Here is a 20467-nt window from a genome sequence, read left to right as displayed (position 1 = left end):
ATGTTCTATTGCCATACTGGCTGGTAACGTTCTGGTCCCTTGCTTGGTAGTTCGCCAACTATGGTTGCTTGGTAGCTAGCCAACTTGGTAGCTAGCCAACTTGGTAGCTAGACAACTACAGTCACGTAGAACAGTGCAGACAGAATAACAGCAAAGTAGCTGCATTTTTTAAAGCTGTTTTCTAGTGACATTTATTTGGATACATCCATAACAATGATCTAATGAGGCACGATTTCGCCTGGCATAGAAAATGTACTCTCTCGTCAGGACAGTGTTGTCAGAGGAGCTAGCCAACAACAGAGGAGCTAGCCAACAACAGAGGAGCTAGCCAACAGCAGAGGAGCTAGCCAACAACAGAGGAGCTAGCCAACAACACAGCTAACACAATCACTTCAAACTGAAGCTGGAAAGACTGCAAACTAGCTGTATTTCATTTGACCAGTTTTCTATCGACATTTATTTGTAAATATCCATGAACATGATGCAGATTCATGATTTTGACTGTCTGTGAAAAGATGGCCGCCTGCCTGTCTTGTCCCGACTCCCAACTGCTGCACGTTCATTACGATGTTACAGCTGGAGATCCAATTTCAATATTGAAACAATGTTGCAAATGTCAGAGAGACAGACAGCAACGTTTATACAAATCTCCACTGTTGAAAACCAATTGCTAGTCTAAAAGAAATGCGAAATAATGTCTAGATGCTTTTTACAGTGGAGATCAAGTTTACAAATTGCCTGGCTGGGCTGATGAGACAGTGAATTGCGCAGTGGGATGGAAGAGAGTAAATAGGCATTTCAACATCAGAGCTTTAGCTGGTGGTAACTTGTGAAATAGACACCGGCTGGAATGAGGTTTTAACCAATCAGCGTCAAGGATTATACCCACCCATTGTATAATTTAAGATAAACTTAAACTTAACCAAGTGTCCATATTCATGTATATTTATTCAAACAAACACCCAAATATAAGTGTGTCTAAAGAAAACTGACACACACACTGACATGAAAGAAAACCCCAGATATCAACATACAGTATAGAAAGAGGAACTGACGATTACGAGAGAGAGAGAGAGAGAGAGAGAGAGAGAGAGAGAGAGAGAGAGAGAGAGAGAGAGAGAGAGAGAGAGAGAGAGAGAGAGAGAGAGAGAGACTGGACTAAACAGCTACCAGAACTCTTAAACATGGTTAGAGTTGTGTTCATAGCTACTAGGAGGGACTGGGAGAGAGTCTGAGTGAGTGGAGAACGGTATAATTTGTACAACATAGGAGGGAAGCCAGAGAGAAGAATGAGGAATCTGATGTCTGTCAACATCAGCCTCCTCTGTGGTGAGTACTATTAGAATATATTACATTAATACACACCCCATATTGAACTGTTACTGTTAGACCTCAATACATTAATACACACCCCATATTGAACTGCTACTATTAGACCTCAATACATTAATACACACCCCATATTGAACTGTTACTGTCAGACCTCAATACATTAATACACACCCCATATTGAACTGTTACTATTAGAATATATTACATTAATACACACCCCATATTGAACTGTTACTATTAGACCTCAATACATTAATACACAGCCCATATTAAACTGTTACTATGAGACCTCAATACATTAATACACACCCCATATTGAACTGTTACTATTAGACCTCAATACATTAATACACACCCCATATTGAACTGTTACTATTAGACCTCAATACATTAATACACACCCCATATTGAACTGTTACTATTAGACCTCAATACATTAATACACACCCCATATTGAACTGTGACTATCAGACCTCAATACAATTCTTGGCATGTATGATTGTACGCTACAGTGATCAATACTGTACTTTACTTTATCCTTCAACACTGTTTTACTGTATTGCTGTAGTCCTGAACACATAAATGTACTGTATCACTCAGTCCCAGATTATTAAACATTCTCTACCTGTCACTCAACTATCTCCCTCACCTGACTGTCTGTGAAACATGGTAACTATGACAACTGTTATTGTAGAGATGATGTGAATGTGTTTCTGTGGTTGTTTCATAGCTGTGAGCTGTGTGATGTCATCAGTGATCACAAAGAGAGGGAAAGAAGGAGGACATTCTAGTATTCAGTGTCCTTATGACCGGGGGTTTGAGACAAACCAGAAGTACCTCTCTAAAGGGATCTGGGCCTACCGGGTTGACGTGATCAAAACCCAAACGCATCAGCACCCAGCGTCGACTCATGAAGGGAGATTCTCTCTGTTTGACAACACAGAGAGAAGAGTCTTCACTGTGACCATCACTAACCTGATCCTAGAGGATTCTGGGACCTACGGGTGTGAAATAAACACATGGTGGTGGTATCACAAGACTGAAGTCAGGCTGACTGTGGACAGAGGTTGGTGTCTAAGACCTTCTATCAGTGTGTTTATGTGGAGCATTATATTTTACACATTATATATTTGTGTTGATGCATTATATCTCTGTCTCTCTCCCTCACTCTCTCTCTCTCTTTCTCTCTCTTTCTCATTCGTTCTCTCTCTTTTTCTCACTCTCTCTCTCCATGACTCTCTATCTCTCTATCTCTCTCTACAGCTCCTGTTCCTCCCAACCCTGGCTCCGTCACCTCCAGACCTCTCCTCTCCACGACACACCCATCAACAAACATCACCATGACAACTGACTCCTCAAACTCCACAGCAGGTATATTACCCTCAGTAGAACTGCTCTCTATAGCCTACACACTTATCTGTAGGCCTACATCATTCTCTCTCTCCATCTATCTCTGTCCCTCCTCTGTTATCTTTCTCTCTGTCTTTCTGTCCTCCTTTTTTTCTCCCCCTCACATCTCCTCCTCTCCCCCTCACATCTCTCTCTCACATCTCCTATTCTCCTCTCCCCCTATTACATCTCCTCATCTACTCTCCCCCTCACATCTCCCCCTCTCCCCCTCACATCTCTCTCTCACATCTCCTCTTCTCCTCTCCCCCTATCACATCTCCTCATCTCCACTCTCTCCTCTCCCCCTCTCACATCTCCCTCTCCCCCAGTCACTAATATTAACCATGTTATTTAGTCCCTCTAACCTGTTCAGTCATTATCTTTAGTATTGTAACTGTACTCAGAGAGGTGCTGTATTGAGAGACTAGTAGTTACAGTCATTATCTTTAGTATTGTAACTGTACTCAGAGAGGTTCTGTATTGAGAGACTAGTAGTTACAGTCATTATCTTTAGTATTGTAACTACTCAGAGAGGTGCTGTATTGAAATACTAGTATTTACTAGTATTTACAGTCATTGTAGGTCAAGGTTCACACCACTTCCTCTGAAACACACAGAGTGGGAACTACTTTCAGTCTCAGAAACACACAACCCAAACCACACACGTTAACAAGTACGCAGGCACAGTATCTCTCTCTCTCTCTCTCTCTCTCTCTCTCTCTCTCTCTCTCTCTCTCTCTCTCTCTCTCTCTCTCTCTCTCTCTCTCTCTCTCTCTCTCTCTCTCTCTCTCTCTCTCTCTCTCTCTATCTCTCTCTCTCTCTCTCTCTCTCTCTCTCTCTCTCTCTCTCTCTCTGATTGTTGGAGGGTTTTCACCTTACATATTTGACACATTATGTTCCAACAGCTAGGACCAATGGAACAGTAGGAACAACAACACCACCCACAGACATGACTAGAACACAAGGTAACAACAGCATCACCACAGACATGACTAGAACACAAGGTAACAACATCATCACCACAGACATGACTAGAACACAAGGTAACAACATCATCACCACCACAGACATGACTAGAACACAAGGTAACAACAGCATCACCACCACAGACATGACTAGAACACAAGGTAACAACAGCATCACCACCACAGACATGACTAGAACACAAGGTAACAACATCATCACCACCACAGACATGACTAGAACACAAGGTAACAACAATACCACCACAGACATGACTAGAACACAAGGTAACAACATCATCACCACCACAGACATGACTAGAACACAAGGTAACAACAGCATCACCACCACATACATGACTAGAACACAAGGTAACAACAGCATCACCACAGACATGACTAGAACACAAGGTAACAACATCTTTACCACCACAGACATGACTAGAACACAAGGTAACAACAGCATCACCACAGACATGACTAGAACACAAGGTAACAACAGCATCACCACAGACATGACTAGAACACAAGGTAACAACATCATCACCACCACAGACATGACTAGAACACAAGGTAACAACAATACCACCACAGACATGACTAGAACACAAGGTAACAACATCATCACCACCACAGACATGACTAGAACACAAGGTAACAACAGCATCACCACCACATACATGACTAGAACACAAGGTAACAACAGCATCACCACAGACATGACTAGAACACAAGGTAACAACATCTTTACCACCACAGACATGACTAGAACACAAGGTAACAACAGCATCACCACAGACATGACTAGAACACAAGGTAACAACAGCATCACCACAGACATGACTAGAACATTTACATTACATTTACATTTAAGTCATTTAGCAGACGCTCTTATCCAGAGCGACTTACAAATTGGTGCATTCACCTTATGACATCCAGTGGAACAGCCACTTTACAATAGTGCATCTAAATCTTTTAAGGGGGGGGTGTCAGAAGGATTGCTTTATCCTATCCTAGGTATTCCTTAAAGAGGTGGGGTTTCAGGTGTCTCCGGAAGGTGGTGATTGACTCCGCTGTCCTGGCGTCGTGCGGGAGTTTGTTCCACCATTGGGGTGCCAGAGCAGCGAACAGTTTTGACTGGGCTGAGCGGGAACTGTACTTCCTCAGTGGTAGGGAGGCGAGCAGGCCAGAGGTGGATGAATGCAGTGCCCTTGTTTGGGTGTAGGGCCTGATCAGAGCCTGAAGGTACTGAGGTGCCGTTCCCCTCACAGCTCCGTAGGCAAGCACCATGGTCTTGTAGCGGATGCGAGCTTCAACTGGAAGCCGGTGGAGAGAGCGGAGGAGCGGGGTGACGTGAGTGTTAAGGCGTTCCTCCTCCTCTCCATTTTCAGAAAAGGAGGAGTATTGAGGGAACCAAGGCGCAGCGAAGTTTGAACACATAATGATTTATTAAATAAACAAAATAGACAAAGACGAAAACGAACTATACTGGATATAACTAACAAAATAACAAAACGATGTAGACAGACCTGAACAAACGAACTTACATATACACGAAGCACGCTGACACAGGAACAGACTACATAAACCGAAACGAACAACCGAAACAATCCCGTATGGTGTAAGACATAACACAGACACAGGAGACAATCACCCACAAACAAACAGTGAGAATGCCCTACCTAAATATGACTCTTAATTAGAGGCAAACGCAAACCACCTGCCTCTAATCAAGAGCCATACCAGGCAAACCGAAACCAACATAGAAACAGATAACATAGAATGCCCACCCAACCTCACGTCCTGACCAACTAACACACAAAAACTAACATAAATCGGTCAGGAACGTGACAGTACCCCCCCCCCACGGTGCGAACTCCGGACGCACCAGCACAAAGTCTAGGGGAGGGTCTGGGTGGGCATCTAACCACGGTGGTGGCTCAGGCTCCGGGCGCGGTTCCCACCCCACCATAATCCATCCTAGCCCCCTCCCTTCAAGAATGTCCACCCTCTTACTTCCCCCACAAAATCCTCCTAATAACATATCTAATAATGACAATAACGGGACAGAGAGATAAACCAAGACAGAGGGATAGATAAGACTATAGAGGTAGATAAAGATAGAGAGGGAGATCAGGATAGAGGGGCAACTCCGGACTGAAAGGCAGCTCCGGACAGAGAGACAGCTCTGGACTGATGGGCAGTTCTGGGTATCTAGCCTTTTCAGGCTGAAGGGCAGCTCATGGCTGACTGACGACTCTCGATGCTCATGGCTGGCTGACGGCTCTCGACGCTCATGGCAGGCTGACGGCTCTCGACGCTCATGGCAGGCTGACGGCTCTCGACGCTCATGGCAGGCTGACGGCTCTCGACGCTCATGGCAGGCTGACGGCTCTCGACGCTCATGGCGCTCTGACGGCTCTCGACGCTCATGGCGCTCTGACGGCTCTGGCTGCTCATGGCGCTCTGACGGCTCTGGCTGCTCATGGCGCTCTGACGGCTCTGGCTGCTCATGGCGCTCTGACGGCTCTGGCTGCTCATGGCGCTCTGACGGCTCTGGCAGATCCTGTCTGGTTGGCGGCTCTGGCAGATCCTGTCTGGTTGGCGGCTCTAGCAGATCCTGTCTGGTTGGCGGCTCTGGCAGATCCTGTCTGGTTGGCGGCTCTGGCAGATCCTGTCTGGTTGGCGGCTCTGGCAGATCCTGTCTGGTTGGCGGCTCTGGCAGATCCTGTCTGGTTGGCGGCTCTGGCAGATCCTGTCTGGTTGGCGGCTCTGGCAGATCCTGTCTGGTTGGCGGCTCTGGCAGATCCTGTCTGGTTGGCGGCTCTGGCAGATCCTGTCTGGCTGACGGCTCTAGCGGCTCCTGTCTGGCTGACGGCTCTAGCGGCTCCTGTCTGGCTGACGGCTCTGTAGGCTCATGGCAGACGGGCGGCTTTGCAGGCTCATGGCAGACGGGCGGCTTTGCAGGCTCCTGGCAGACGGATGGCTCAGACGGCGCTGGGGAGACGGATGGCTCAGATGGCGCTGGGGAGACGGATGGCTCAGATGGCGCTGGGGAGACGGATGGCTCAGATGGCGCTGGGGAGACGGATGGCTCAGATGGCGCTGGGGAGACGGATGGCTCAGATGGCGCTGGGGAGACGGATGGCTCAGATGGCGCTGGGGAGACGGATGGCTCTGGCCGGATATGGCGCACTGTAGACCTGGTGCGTGGTGCCGGAACTGGAGGCACCGTGCTAATGACAAGCACCTTCCTACTAGTGCGGGGAGCAGGAACAGGGCACACTGTATTCTCAAAGCCTACTCTATCCCTGATGCGTGGTACCGGCACTGGTGACGCCGGGCTGAGGACAAGCACATCAGGATTAGTAGGGGGAGAATATACAGTGTGTATAGGGCTCTGGAGACGCACTGGTAGCTTAGTGCGTGGGGCCGGAACTGGAGGCACCGGGCTAGATACACGCACTACAGGGAGAGTGCGTGGAGGAGGAACAGGGCTCTGGAAATGCACTGGTAGCCTAGTGCGTAATATAGGCACTGTAGGTACTAGGCTGGGGCGGGGAGGTGGCGCAGGAAATACCGGACCGTGCAGGCGTACTGGCTCTCTTGAGCATTGAGCCTGCCCAACCTTACCTGGTTGAATGCTCCCGGTCGCCCGCCCAGTACGGGGAGGTGGAATAACCCGCACCGGGCTGTGTAGGCGAACCGGGGAAACCATGCGTAAGGCAGGTGCCATGTATGCCGGCCCGAGGAGACGCACTGGAGACCAGACGCGTTGAGCCGGCCTCATGACACCTGGCTCAATGCCCAATCTAGCCCTACCAGTGCGGGGAGGTGGAATAACCCGCACTGGGCTATGCACACGTACAGGAGACACCGTGCGCTCTACTGCGTAACACGGTGTCTGCCCGTACTCCCGCTCTCCACGGTTAGCCTGGGAAGTGGGCGCAGGTCTCCTACCTGCCCTTAGCCCACTACCCTTTAGCCCCCCCCCCAAGAAATTTTTGGGAGTTACTCACGGGCTTTTCGGGCTTCCGTGCAAAACGAGTCCCCTCATAATTCCGGTTACGAGCTTGATTCTCCGGCTTCCATCCACGTCTCCTAGCTGCCTCCTCATACCAGCGCTCCTGGGCTGTGGCTGCCTCACTCTTCTCACGAGAGCAGCGATATTCTCCAGTTTGCGCCCAGGGTCCTCTACCAGACAGGATCTCCTCCCAAGTCCAGAAGTCCTTGTTGCTCCGTCGATTTTTCCCATACCGCTTGGTCTCTGTATTTTGGTGGGTGATTCTGTAATAGCTGTCGCTTTCCTCATCCTCAGATGAAGTGAGGAGAGAAGGATCTTCAGACCAAAATGCGGAGTCAGGGAAATATGCCATCTTTATTATATATACGAAAACTGATGACACGAAAACAAAACACTTTCAAAACTTACAAAATAACAAAACGATGTAGACAGACCTGAACAAACGAACTTACATATACACGAAGCACGCTGACACAGGAACAGACTACATAAACCGAAACGAACAACCGAAACAATCCCGTATGGTGTAAGACATAACACAGACACAGGAGACAATCACCCACAAACAAACAGTGAGAATGCCCTACCTAAATATGACTCTTGATTAGAGGCAAACGCAAACCACCTGCCTCTAATCAAGAGCCATACCAGGCAAACCGAAACCAACATAGAAACAGATAACATAGAATGCCCACCCAACCTCACGTCCTGACCAACTAACACACAAAAACTAACATAAATAGGTCAGGAACGTGACAGTGAGAGAACTTGGGAAGGTTGAACACCAGACGGGCTGCGGCGTTCTGGATGAGTTGTAGGGGTTTAATGGCACAGGCAGGGAGCCCAGCCAACAGCGAGTTGCAGTAATCCAGACGGGAGATGACAAGTGCCTGGATTAGGACCTGCGCCGCTTCCTGTGTGAGGCAGGGTCGTACTCTGCGGATGTTGTAGAGCATGAACCTACAGGAACGGGCCACCGCCTTGATGTTAGTTGAGAACGACAGGGTGTTGTCCAGGATCACGCCAAGGTTCTTAGCGCTCTGGGAGGAGGACACAATGGAGTTGTCAACAGTGATGGCGAGATCATGGAACGGGCAGTCCTTCCCCGGGAGGAAGAGCAGCTCCGTCTTGCCGAGGTTCAGCTTGAGGCGGTGATCCGTCATCCACACTGATATGTCTGCCAGACATGCAGAGATGCGATTCGCCACCTGGTCATCAGAAGGGGGAAAGGAGAAGATTAATTGTGTGTCGTCTGCATAGCAATGATAGGAGAGACCATGTGAGGTTATGACAGAGCCAAGTGACTTGGTGTATAGCGAGAATAGGAGAGGGCCTAGAACAGAGACCTGGGGGACACCAGTGGTGAGAGCGCGTGGTGAGGAGACAGATTCTCGCCACGCCACCTGGTAGGAGCGACCTGTCAGGTAGGACGCAATCCAAGCGTGGGCCGCGCCGGAGATGCCCAACTCGGAGAGGGTGGAGAGGAGGATCTGATGGTTCACAGTATCGAAGGCAGCCGATAGGTCTAGAAGGATGAGAGCAGAGGAGAGAGAGTTAGCTTTAGCAGTGCGGAGCGCCTCCGTGATACAGAGAAGAGCAGTCTCAGTTGAATGACTAGCCTTGAAGCCTGACTGAACACAATGTAACAACAGCGTCACCACCACAGACATGACTAGAACACAAGGTAATAACATCACCACCACAGACATGACTAGAACACAAGGTAACAACAGCATCACAACCACAGACACGACTAGAACACAAGGTAACAACAGCATCACCACCACAGACATGACTAGAACACAAGGTAACAACAGCATCACCACCACAGACATGACTAGAACACAAGGTAACAACAGCATCACCACCACAGACATGACTAGAACACAAGGTAACAACAGCATCACCACCACAGACATGACTAGAACACAAGGTACCAACAGCATCACCACCACAGACATGACTAGAACACAAGGTAACAACAGCATCACCTCCACAGACATGACTAGAACACAAGGTAACAACAGCATCACCACAACAGACATGACTAGAATACACGGTAACAACAGCATCACCACCACAGACATGACTAGAACACAAGGTAACAACGGCATCACCACCACAGACATGACTAGAACACAAGGTAACAACAGCATCACCACAGACATGACTAGAACACAAGGTAACAACAGCATCACCCCCACAGACATGACTAGAACACAAGGTAACAACAGCATCATCACCACAGACATGACTAGAACACAAGGTAACAACAGCATCACCACCACAGACATGACTAGAACACAAGGTAACAACAATACCACCACAGACATGACTAGAACACAAGGTAACAGCAGCATCACCACCACAGACATGACTAGAACACAAGGTAACAACATCACCACCACAGACATGACTAGAACACAAGGTAACAGCAGCATCACCACCACAGACATGACTAGAACACAAGGTAACAACAGCATCACCACCACAGACATGACTAGAACACAAGGTAACAACAGCATCACCACAGACATGACTAGAACACAATGTAACAACAGCATCACCACCACAGACAAGACTAGAACACAAGGTAACAATAGCATCACCACCACAGACATGACTAGAACACAATGTAACAACAGCATCACTACCACAGACATGACTAGAACACAAGGTAACAACAGCATCACCACCACAGACACGACTAGAACACAAGGTAACAACAGCATCACCACCACAGACACGACAAAGCACAAGGTAACAACAGCATCACCACCACAGACACGACTAGAACACAAGGTAACAACAGCATCACCACCACAGACATGACTAGAACACAAGGTAACAACAGCATCACCATCACAGACACGACTAGAACACAAGGTAACAACAGCATCACCACCACAGACACGACTAGAACACAAGGTAACAACAGCATCACCACCACAGACATGACTAGAACACACGGTAACAACAGCATCACAGACATGACTAGAACACAAGGTAACAACAGCATCACCCCCACAGACATGACTAGAACACAAGGTAACAACAGCATCATCACCACAGACATGACTAGAACACACGGTAACAACAGCATCACAGACATGACTAGAACACAAGGTGACAACAGCATCACCACCACAGACATGACTAGAACACAAGGTAACAACAGCATCACCACCACAGACATGACTAGAACACAAGGTAACAACAGCATCACAGACATGACTAGAACACAAGGTAACAACAGCATCACCCCCACAGACATGACTAGAACACAAGGTAACAACAGCATCATCACCACAGACATGACTAGAACACAAGGTAACAACAGCATCACCACAGACATGACTAGAACACAATGTAACAACAGCATCACCCCCACAGACATGACTAGAACACAAGGTAACAACAGCATCATCACCACAGACATGACTAGAACACAAGGTAACAACAGCATCACCACAGACATGACTAGAACACAAGGTAACAACAGCATCACCACAGACATGACTAGAACATTTACATTACATTTACATTTAAGTCATTTAGCAGACGCTCTTATCCAGAGCGACTTACAAATTGGTGCATTCACCTTATGACATCCAGTGGAACAGCCACTTTACAATAGTGCATCTAAATCTTTTAAGGGGGGGGTGTCAGAAGGATTGCTTTATCCTATCCTAGGTATTCCTTAAAGAGGTGGGGTTTCAGGTGTCTCCGGAAGGTGGTGATTGACTCCGCTGTCCTGGCGTCGTGCGGGAGTTTGTTCCACCATTGGGGTGCCAGAGCAGCGAACAGTTTTGACTGGGCTGAGCGGGAACTGTACTTCCTCAGTGGTAGGGAGGCGAGCAGGCCAGAGGTGGATAAATGCAGTGCCCTTGTTTGGGTGTAGGGCCTGATCAGAGCCTGAAGGTACTGAGGTGCCGTTCCCCTCACAGCTCCGTAGGCAAGCACCATGGTCTTGTAGCGGATGCGAGCTTCAACTGGAAGCCGGTGGAGAGAGCGGAGGAGCGGGGTGACGTGAGAGAACTTGGGAAGGTTGAACACCAGACGGGCTGCGGCGTTCTGGATGAGTTGTAGGGGTTTAATGGCACAGGCAGGGAGCCCAGCCAACAGCGAGTTGCAGTAATCCAGACGGGAGATGACAAGTGCCTGGATTAGGACCTGCGCCGCTTCCTGTGTGAGGCAGGGTCGTACTCTGCGGATGTTGTAGAGCATGAACCTACAGGAACGGGCCACCGCCTTGATGTTAGTTGAGAACGACAGGGTGTTGTCCAGGATCACGCCAAGGTTCTTAGCGCTCTGGGAGGAGGACACAATGGAGTTGTCAACAGTGATGGCGAGATCATGGAACGGGCAGTCCTTCCCCGGGAGGAAGAGCAGCTCCGTCTTGCCGAGGTTCAGCTTGAGGCGGTGATCCGTCATCCACACTGATATGTCTGCCAGACATGCAGAGATGCGATTCGCCACCTGGTCATCAGAAGGGGGAAAGGAGAAGATTAATTGTGTGTCGTCTGCATAGCAATGATAGGAGAGACCATGTGAGGTTATGACAGAGCCAAGTGACTTGGTGTATAGCGAGAATAGGAGAGGGCCTAGAACAGAGACCTGGGGGACACCAGTGGTGAGAGCGCGTGGTGAGGAGACAGATTCTCGCCACGCCACCTGGTAGGAGCGACCTGTCAGGTAGGACGCAATCCAAGCGTGGGCCGCGCCGGAGATGCCCAACTCGGAGAGGGTGGAGAGGAGGATCTGATGGTTCACAGAATCGAAGGCAGCCGATAGGTCTAGAAGGATGAGAGCAGAGGAGAGAGAGTTAGCTTTAGCAGTGCGGAGCGCCTCCGTGATACAGAGAAGAGCAGTCTCAGTTGAATGACTAGTCTTGAAGCCTGACTGAACACAATGTAACAACAGCGTCACCACCACAGACATGACTAGAACACAAGGTAATAACATCACCACCACAGACATGACTAGAACACAAGGTAACAACAGCATCACAACCACAGACACGACTAGAACACAAGGTAACAACAGCATCACCACCACAGACATGACTAGAACACAAGGTAACAACAGCATCACCACCACAGACATGACTAGAACACAAGGTAACAACAGCATCACCACCACAGACATGACTAGAACACAAGGTAACAACAGCATCACCACCACAGACATGACTAGAACACAAGGTACCAACAGCATCACCACCACAGACATGACTAGAACACAAGGTAACAACAGCATCACCTCCACAGACATGACTAGAACACAAGGTAAAAACAATACCACCACAGACATGACTAGAACACAAGGTAACAGCATCACCACCACAGACATGACTAGAACACAAGGTAACAACAGCATCACCCCCACAGACATGACTAGAACACAAGGTAACAACAGCATCATCACCACAGACATGACTAGAACACAAGGTAACAACAGCATCACCACCACAGACATGACTAGAACACAAGGTAACAACAGCATCACCACAACAGACATGACTAGAATACACGGTAACAACAGCATCACCACCACAGACATGACTAGAACACAAGGTAACAACGGCATCACCACCACAGACATGACTAGAACACAAGGTAACAACAGCATCACCACAGACATGACTAGAACACAAGGTAACAACAGCATCACCCCCACAGACATGACTAGAACACAAGGTAACAACAGCATCATCACCACAGACATGACTAGAACACAAGGTAACAACAGCATCACCACCACAGACATGACTAGAACACAAGGTAACAACAATACCACCACAGACATGACTATAACACAAGGTAACAGCAGCATCACCACCACAGGCATGACTAGAACACAATGTAACAACATCACCACCACAGACATGACTAGAACACAAGGTAACAGCAGCATCACCACCACAGACATGACTAGAACACAAGGTAACAACAGCATCACCACCACAGACATGACTAGAACACAAGGTAACAACAGCATCACCACAGACATGACTAGAACACAATGTAACAACAGCATCACCACCACAGACAAGACTAGAACACAAGGTAACAATAGCATCACCACCACAGACATGACTAGAACACAATGTAACAACAGCATCACTACCACAGACATGACTAGAACACAAGGTAACAACAGCATCACCACCACAGACACGACTAGAACACAAGGTAACAACAGCATCACCACCACAGACACGACAAAGCACAAGGTAACAACAGCATCACCACCACAGACACGACTAGAACACAAGGTAACAACAGCATCACCACCACAGACATGACTAGAACACAAGGTAACAACAGCATCACCATCACAGACACGACTAGAACACAAGGTAACAACAGCATCACCACCACAGACACGACTAGAACACAAGGTAACAACAGCATCACCACCACAGACATGACTAGAACACACGGTAACAACAGCATCACAGACATGACTAGAACACAAGGTAACAACAGCATCACCCCCACAGACATGACTAGAACACAAGGTAACAACAGCATCATCACCACAGACATGACTAGAACACACGGTAACAACAGCATCACCACCACAGACATGACTAGAACACAAGGTAACAACAGCATCACAGACATGACTAGAACACAAGGTAACAACAGCATCACCCCCACAGACATGACTAGAACACAAGGTAACAACAGCATCATCACCACAGACATGACTAGAACACAAGGTAACAACAGCATCACCACAGACATGACTAGAACACAATGTAACAACAGCATCACCACCACAGACATGACTAGAACACAATGTAACAACAGCATCACCACCACAGACATGACTAGAACACAAGGTAACAACAGCATCACCACCACAGACACGACTAGAACACAAGGTAACAACAGCATCACCACCACAGACACGACATAGCACAAGGTAACAACAGCATCACCACCACAGACACGACTAGAACACAAGGTAACAACAGCATCACCACCACAGACATGACTAGAACACAAGGTAACAACAGCATCACCATCACAGACATGACTAGAACACAAGGTAACAACAGCATCACCCCCACAGACATGACTAGAACACAAGGTAACAACAGCATCACCACCACCACAGACATGACTAGAACACAAGGTAACAACAGCATCACCACAGACATGACTAGAACACAATGTAACAACAGCATCACCACCACAGACAAGACTAGAACACAAGGTAACAACAGCATCACCACCACAGACATGACTAGAACACAATGTAACAACAGCATCACCACCACAGACATGACTAGAACACAAGGTAACAACAGCATCACCACCACAGACATGACTAGAACACAATGTAACAACAGCATCACCACCACAGACATGACTAGAACACAATGTAACAACAGCATCACCACCACAGACAAGACTAGAACACAAGGTAACAACAGCATCACCACCACAGACACGACTAGAACACAAGGTAACAACAGCATCACCACCACAGACATGACTAGAACACAAGGTAACAACAGCATCACCACCACAGACACGACATAGCACAAGGTAACAACAGCATCACCACCACAGACATGACTAGAACACAAGGTAACAACAGCATCACCACCACAGACATGACTAGAACACAAGGTAACAACGGCATCACCACCACAGACATGACTAGAACACAAGGTAACAACATCATCACCACCACAGGCATGACTAGAACACAAGGTAACAACAGCATCACCACCACAGACATGACTAGAACACAAGGTAACAACAATACCACCACAGACACGACTAGAACACAAGGTAACAACAGCATCACCACCACAGACACGACTAGAACACAAGGTAACAACAGCATCACCACCACAGACATGACTAGAACACAAGGTAACAACAGCATCACCACCACAGACATGACTAGAACACAAGGTAACAACATCACCACCACAGACATGACTAGAACACAAGGTAACAACAGCATCACCACCACAGACATGACTAGAACACAAGGTAACAACAGCATCACCCCCACAGACATGACTAGAACACAAGGTAACAACAGCATCACCACCACAGACATGACTAGAACACAAGGTAACAACAGCATCACAGACATGACTAGAACACAAGGTGACAACAGCATCACCACCACAGACATGACTAGAACACAAGATAACAACAGCATCACCATGGTAACATAATGAACCCTCGGCACCACATGACACTTAGAGATAAACTGCAACTACCAAGCACCATGCTGTAAAATGAACTACAACTACCAAGCATCATATTGTAACATGGTCTTTATGAGAAAAAAAAATGTATTTAACCTTTATTTAACTAGGGAAGTCAGTTCAGAACAAATTCTTATTTATAATGACAGCCTACACCAGCCAAACCCCGACTATGCCAGGCCAATTGTGCACTGCCGTATGGGCCTCCCAATCACGGCCGGTTGTGATACAGCTTGGAATCAAACCAGGGTATCTGTAGTGACACATCAAGCACTGAGATGCAGGGCCTTAGACCGCTGTCCCACTCTTATTATAACATGGACTACAACTACCAAGTACAATATTTAACATGGACTACGACTACCAAGCACCATACTGTAACATGGACTACATCTACCAAGTACAATATTTAACATGGACTACAACTACCAAGCACCATACTGTAACATGGACTACGACTACCAAGCACCATACTATAACATGGGCTACGACTACCAAGCACCATTCTGTAACATGGACTACGACTACCAAGCACCATACTGTAACATGGACTACAAATACCAAGCACCATACTGTAACATGGACTATGACTACCAAGCGCCATCCTGTAACATGGACTACAACTACCAAGCGCCATCCTGTAACATGGACAATGACTACCAGGCGCCATCCTGTAACACGGACAATGACTACCAAGCACCATCCTGTAACTACCAACTATCCTTCCCTCATAAACTACAACTATGAATCTAAAGACACACCACCTTGTGGTAGAAACTAGTCATTACATCTTCCACCTCCAGACAGTGAATAACATTGAACCAGAACAAAAACACATTGACTTTGCCTGATACTTCATATTAGATTGAATAATCTGACTGTGACTATTGATACCTCATTAACAATTCCTCTCTATGTTCTGCTCTCCTCAACACCAGCTGTTTCTCTGTCTGATGTTGTCTTCCCTCCTCCCTCCCTCTGAAATGAAGAAACACAGAAGTACAGTACAGTAGAGACTAGCTAAATGTACCATCACTGTTACATTAAGCCTGAGTACTGTCTCTGGCTGTTCTAGGTGATGTGATGTTCTCTGGTGTTGGTCTGGGTGTTCTAGGTGATGTGATGTTCTCTGGTGTTGGTCTGGGTGTTCTAGGTGATGTGATGTTCTCTGGTGTTGGTCTGGGTGTTCTAGGTGATCTGATGTTCTCTGGTGTTGGTCTGGATGTTCTAGGTGATGTGATGTTCTCTGGTGTTGGTCTGGGTGTTCTAGGTGATGTGATGTTCTCTGGTGTTGGCCTGGGTGTTCTAGGTGATGTGATGTTCTCTGGTGTTGGTCTGGGTGTTCTAGGTGATGTGATGTTCTCTGGTGTTGGTCTGTGTGTTCTAGGTGATGTGATGTTCTCTGGTGTTGGTCTGGGTGTTCTAGGTGATGTGATGTTCTCTGGTGTTGGTCTGGGTGTTCTAGGTGATGTGATGTTCTCTGGTGTTGTTCTGGGTGTTCTAGGTGATGTGATGTTCTCTGGTGTTGGTCTGGGTGTTCTAGGTGATCTGATGTTCTCTGGTGTTGGTCTGGATGTTCTAGGTGATGTGATGTTCTCTGGTGTTGGTCTGGGTGTTCTAGGTGATGTGATGTTTTCTGGTGTTGGTCTGGGTGTTCTAGGTGATGTGATGTTCTCTGGTGTTGGTCTGGGTGTTCTAGGTGATGTGATGTTCTCTGGTGTTGTTCTGGGTGTTCTAGGTGATGTGATGTTCTCTGGTGTTGGTCTGGGTGTTCTAGGTGATGTGATGTTCTCTGGTGTTGTTCTGGGTGTTCTAGGTGACGTGATGTTCTCTGGTGTTGTTCTGGGTGTTCTAGGTGATGTGATGTTCTCTGGTGTTGTTCTGGGTGTTCTATGTGACGTGATGTTCTCTGGTGTTGGTCTGGGTGTTCTAGGTGATGTGATGTTCTCTGGTGTTGTTCTGGGTGTTCTAGGTGATGTGATGTTCTCTGGTGTTGGTCTGGGTGTTCTAGGTGATGTGATGTTCTCTGGTGTTGTTCTGGGTGTTCTAGGTGATGTGATGTTCTCTGGTGTTGTTCTGGGTGTTCTAGGTGACGTGATGTTCTCTGGTGTTGTTCTGGGTGTTCTAGGTGACGTGATGTTCTCTGGTGTTGGTCTGGGTGTTGTTCTACTACTGCTGGGTCTGCTGCTGTTCATGTTCTTTAGACAGAGGAGAGACAGAGACAGGAGACCAACAGGTACACTAGTTATCACACACAATCATTATTTAAAGATTTAACAAATATGTCAAAATATTTGTAAAGGTTTTATAAATAAAAAACATTTAATAACAAAACATAAATAAATAATCATCAACAATAAATCATCTGTTTGTTTTCCTCTTCAGCATCTAAACACTCTGCCAGGCTGTTGGTGTCTGACTCCATGACAACCAACCAGGATCCAGACACAGGAACCATCACCAACCCCATCTATGCCACAGGGACCAATCATAACCCAGATACAGCCTGTGATATCATCACCATCTATGCCAAGGCAACCAATCCTCATCCAGATGACATCTACTCCAACGTTGGAGGTGGAGAGGCTCCAGACAGTGTGACGTATGCTACTGTCAACATCCCCAGAGATCCAGCCTGACTCCACTATGCTACTGTCAACTTCCCCTGAGATCCAGCCTGTCTCCACTATGCTACTGCCAACTTCCCCAGAAATCCAGCCTGTCTCCACTATGCTACTGTCAACTTCCCCAGAAATCCAGCCTGTCTCCACTATGCTACTGTCAACTTCCCCAGAAATCCAGCCTGTCTCCACTATGCTACTGTCAACTTCCCCAGAGATCCAGCCTGACTCCACTGTGCTACTGTCAACTTCCCCAGATATCCAGCCTGACTCCACTATGCTACTGTCAACTTCCCCAGAGATCCAGCCTGTCTCCACTATGCTACTGTCAACTTCCCCTGAGATCCATCCTGTCTCCACTATGCTACTGTCAACTTCCCCAGAGATCCAGCCTGTCTCCACTATGCTACTGTCAACATCCCCAGATATCCAGCCTGTCTCCACTAGGCTACTGTCAACATCCCCAGATATCCAGTCTGTCTCCACTATGCTACTGTCAACTTCCCCAGAGATCCAGCCTGTCTCCACTATGATACTGTCAACTTCCCCAGAGATCCAGCCTGTCTCCACTAGGCTACTGTCAACTTCCCCAGAGATCCAGCCTGTCTCCAGTATGCTACTGTCAACTTCCCCAGAGATCCAGCCTGTCTCCACTATGCTACTGTCAACTTCCCCAGAGATCCAGCCTGACTCCACTATACTACTGTCAACTTCCCCAGAGATCCAGCCTGTCTCCACTATGCTACTGTCAAATTCCCTAGAGATCCAGCCTGTCTCCACTATACTACTGTCAACTTCTCCAGAGATACAGCCTGTCTCCACTATGCTACTGTCAACTTCCCCAGAGATCCAGCTTGTCTCCACTATGCTACTGTCAACTTCCCAAGAGATCCAGCCTGTCTCCACTTTGCTACTGTAAACTTCACCAGAGATCCAGCCTGTCTCCACAATGCTGCTGTCAACTTCCCCTGAGATCCAGCCTGTCTCCACTATGCTACTGTCAACTTCCCCAGAGATCCAGCCTGTCTCCACTATGCTACTGTCAACTTCCCCTGAGATCCAGCCTGTCTCCATTATGCTACTGTCAACTTTCCCAGAGATCCAGCCTGTCTCCATTATACTACGGTCAACTTCCCCAGAGATCCAGCCTGTCTCCACTATGCTACTGTCAACTTCCCCAGAGATCCAGCCTGTCTCCACTATGCTACAGTTTTTTACTCCACTTTACTGTCGTGACTTGACTTTCATTAATCTGATGAATGTTTTTGCTTAAATCCACTAACTATGTTTAATTGTTACCCAATTAAATTAATCATGAAACAATTAACTCATTAATATTTAGGGCACCACGGAATAAGTTGTTTAATGACTCATCTCCCAAATTAAACTCAAGAAGCTATATAAGATATATATCAATTACAGTCACTTATTAATTATTACCTCATATCAGTCTCATTCTGAACAGTCACTTATTAATTATTACCTCGTATCAGTCTCATTCTGAACAGTCACTTATTAATTATTACCTCATATCAGTCTCATTCTGAACAGTCACTTATTAATCATTACCTCATATCAATTCTCATTCTGAACAGTCACTTATTAATTATTACCTCATATCAATCTCATTCTGAACAGTCACTTATTAATCATTACCTCATATCAATTCTCTTTCTGAACAGTCACTTATTAATCATTACCTCATATCAATTCTCATTCTGAACAGTCACTTATTAATTATTACCTCATATCAATCTCATTCTGAACAGTCACTTATTAATCATTACCTCATATCAATTCTCTTTCTGAACAGTCGTAACCTTCTTGGATCTGCAAGAACCCCAACCTTGATCATTATTCAGTACTATACAATTTACTAACAATTACTAACTAACTA

The 20467-nt window shown here is 47.0% G+C and overlaps 1 protein-coding gene across 3 annotated transcripts in view; it reads left to right on the top strand.

The window, feature by feature from the left end:
* The first annotated feature begins 1166 nt into the window (after window positions 1–1166).
* The window catches only part of LOC129839485 (CMRF35-like molecule 8), a 19809-nt gene continuing 508 nt past the window's right edge, over window positions 1167–20467 (top strand). The window contains exons 1-6 of one of the 3 annotated variants that reach the window (XM_055906969.1): window positions 1167–1329; window positions 2063–2398; window positions 2596–2703; window positions 3627–3686; window positions 18078–18185; window positions 18335–20467. The exon at window positions 18335–20467 is cut by the window's right edge and continues 508 nt beyond it. In XM_055906969.1, coding sequence (XP_055762944.1) covers window positions 1290–1329; window positions 2063–2398; window positions 2596–2703; window positions 3627–3686; window positions 18078–18185; window positions 18335–18588 — 906 coding nt within the window. In that variant the 5' untranslated portion in view covers window positions 1167–1289 and the 3' untranslated portion in view covers window positions 18589–20467. Of the gene's footprint in view, window positions 1330–2062; window positions 2399–2595; window positions 2704–3626; window positions 5007–16606; window positions 18186–18334 lie in introns of those variants that run through there. The other 2 variants (XM_055906967.1, XM_055906968.1) reach the window with 2 other exon arrangements.

Source organism: Salvelinus fontinalis, chromosome 40 (genome assembly GCF_029448725.1).
Source record: "Salvelinus fontinalis isolate EN_2023a chromosome 40, ASM2944872v1, whole genome shotgun sequence".
Classification (NCBI taxonomy): domain Eukaryota; kingdom Metazoa; phylum Chordata; class Actinopteri; order Salmoniformes; family Salmonidae; genus Salvelinus; species Salvelinus fontinalis.
The sequence above is the reverse complement of the archived record's forward strand: the minus strand, read 5'-3'. Positions and strand labels throughout refer to the sequence as shown.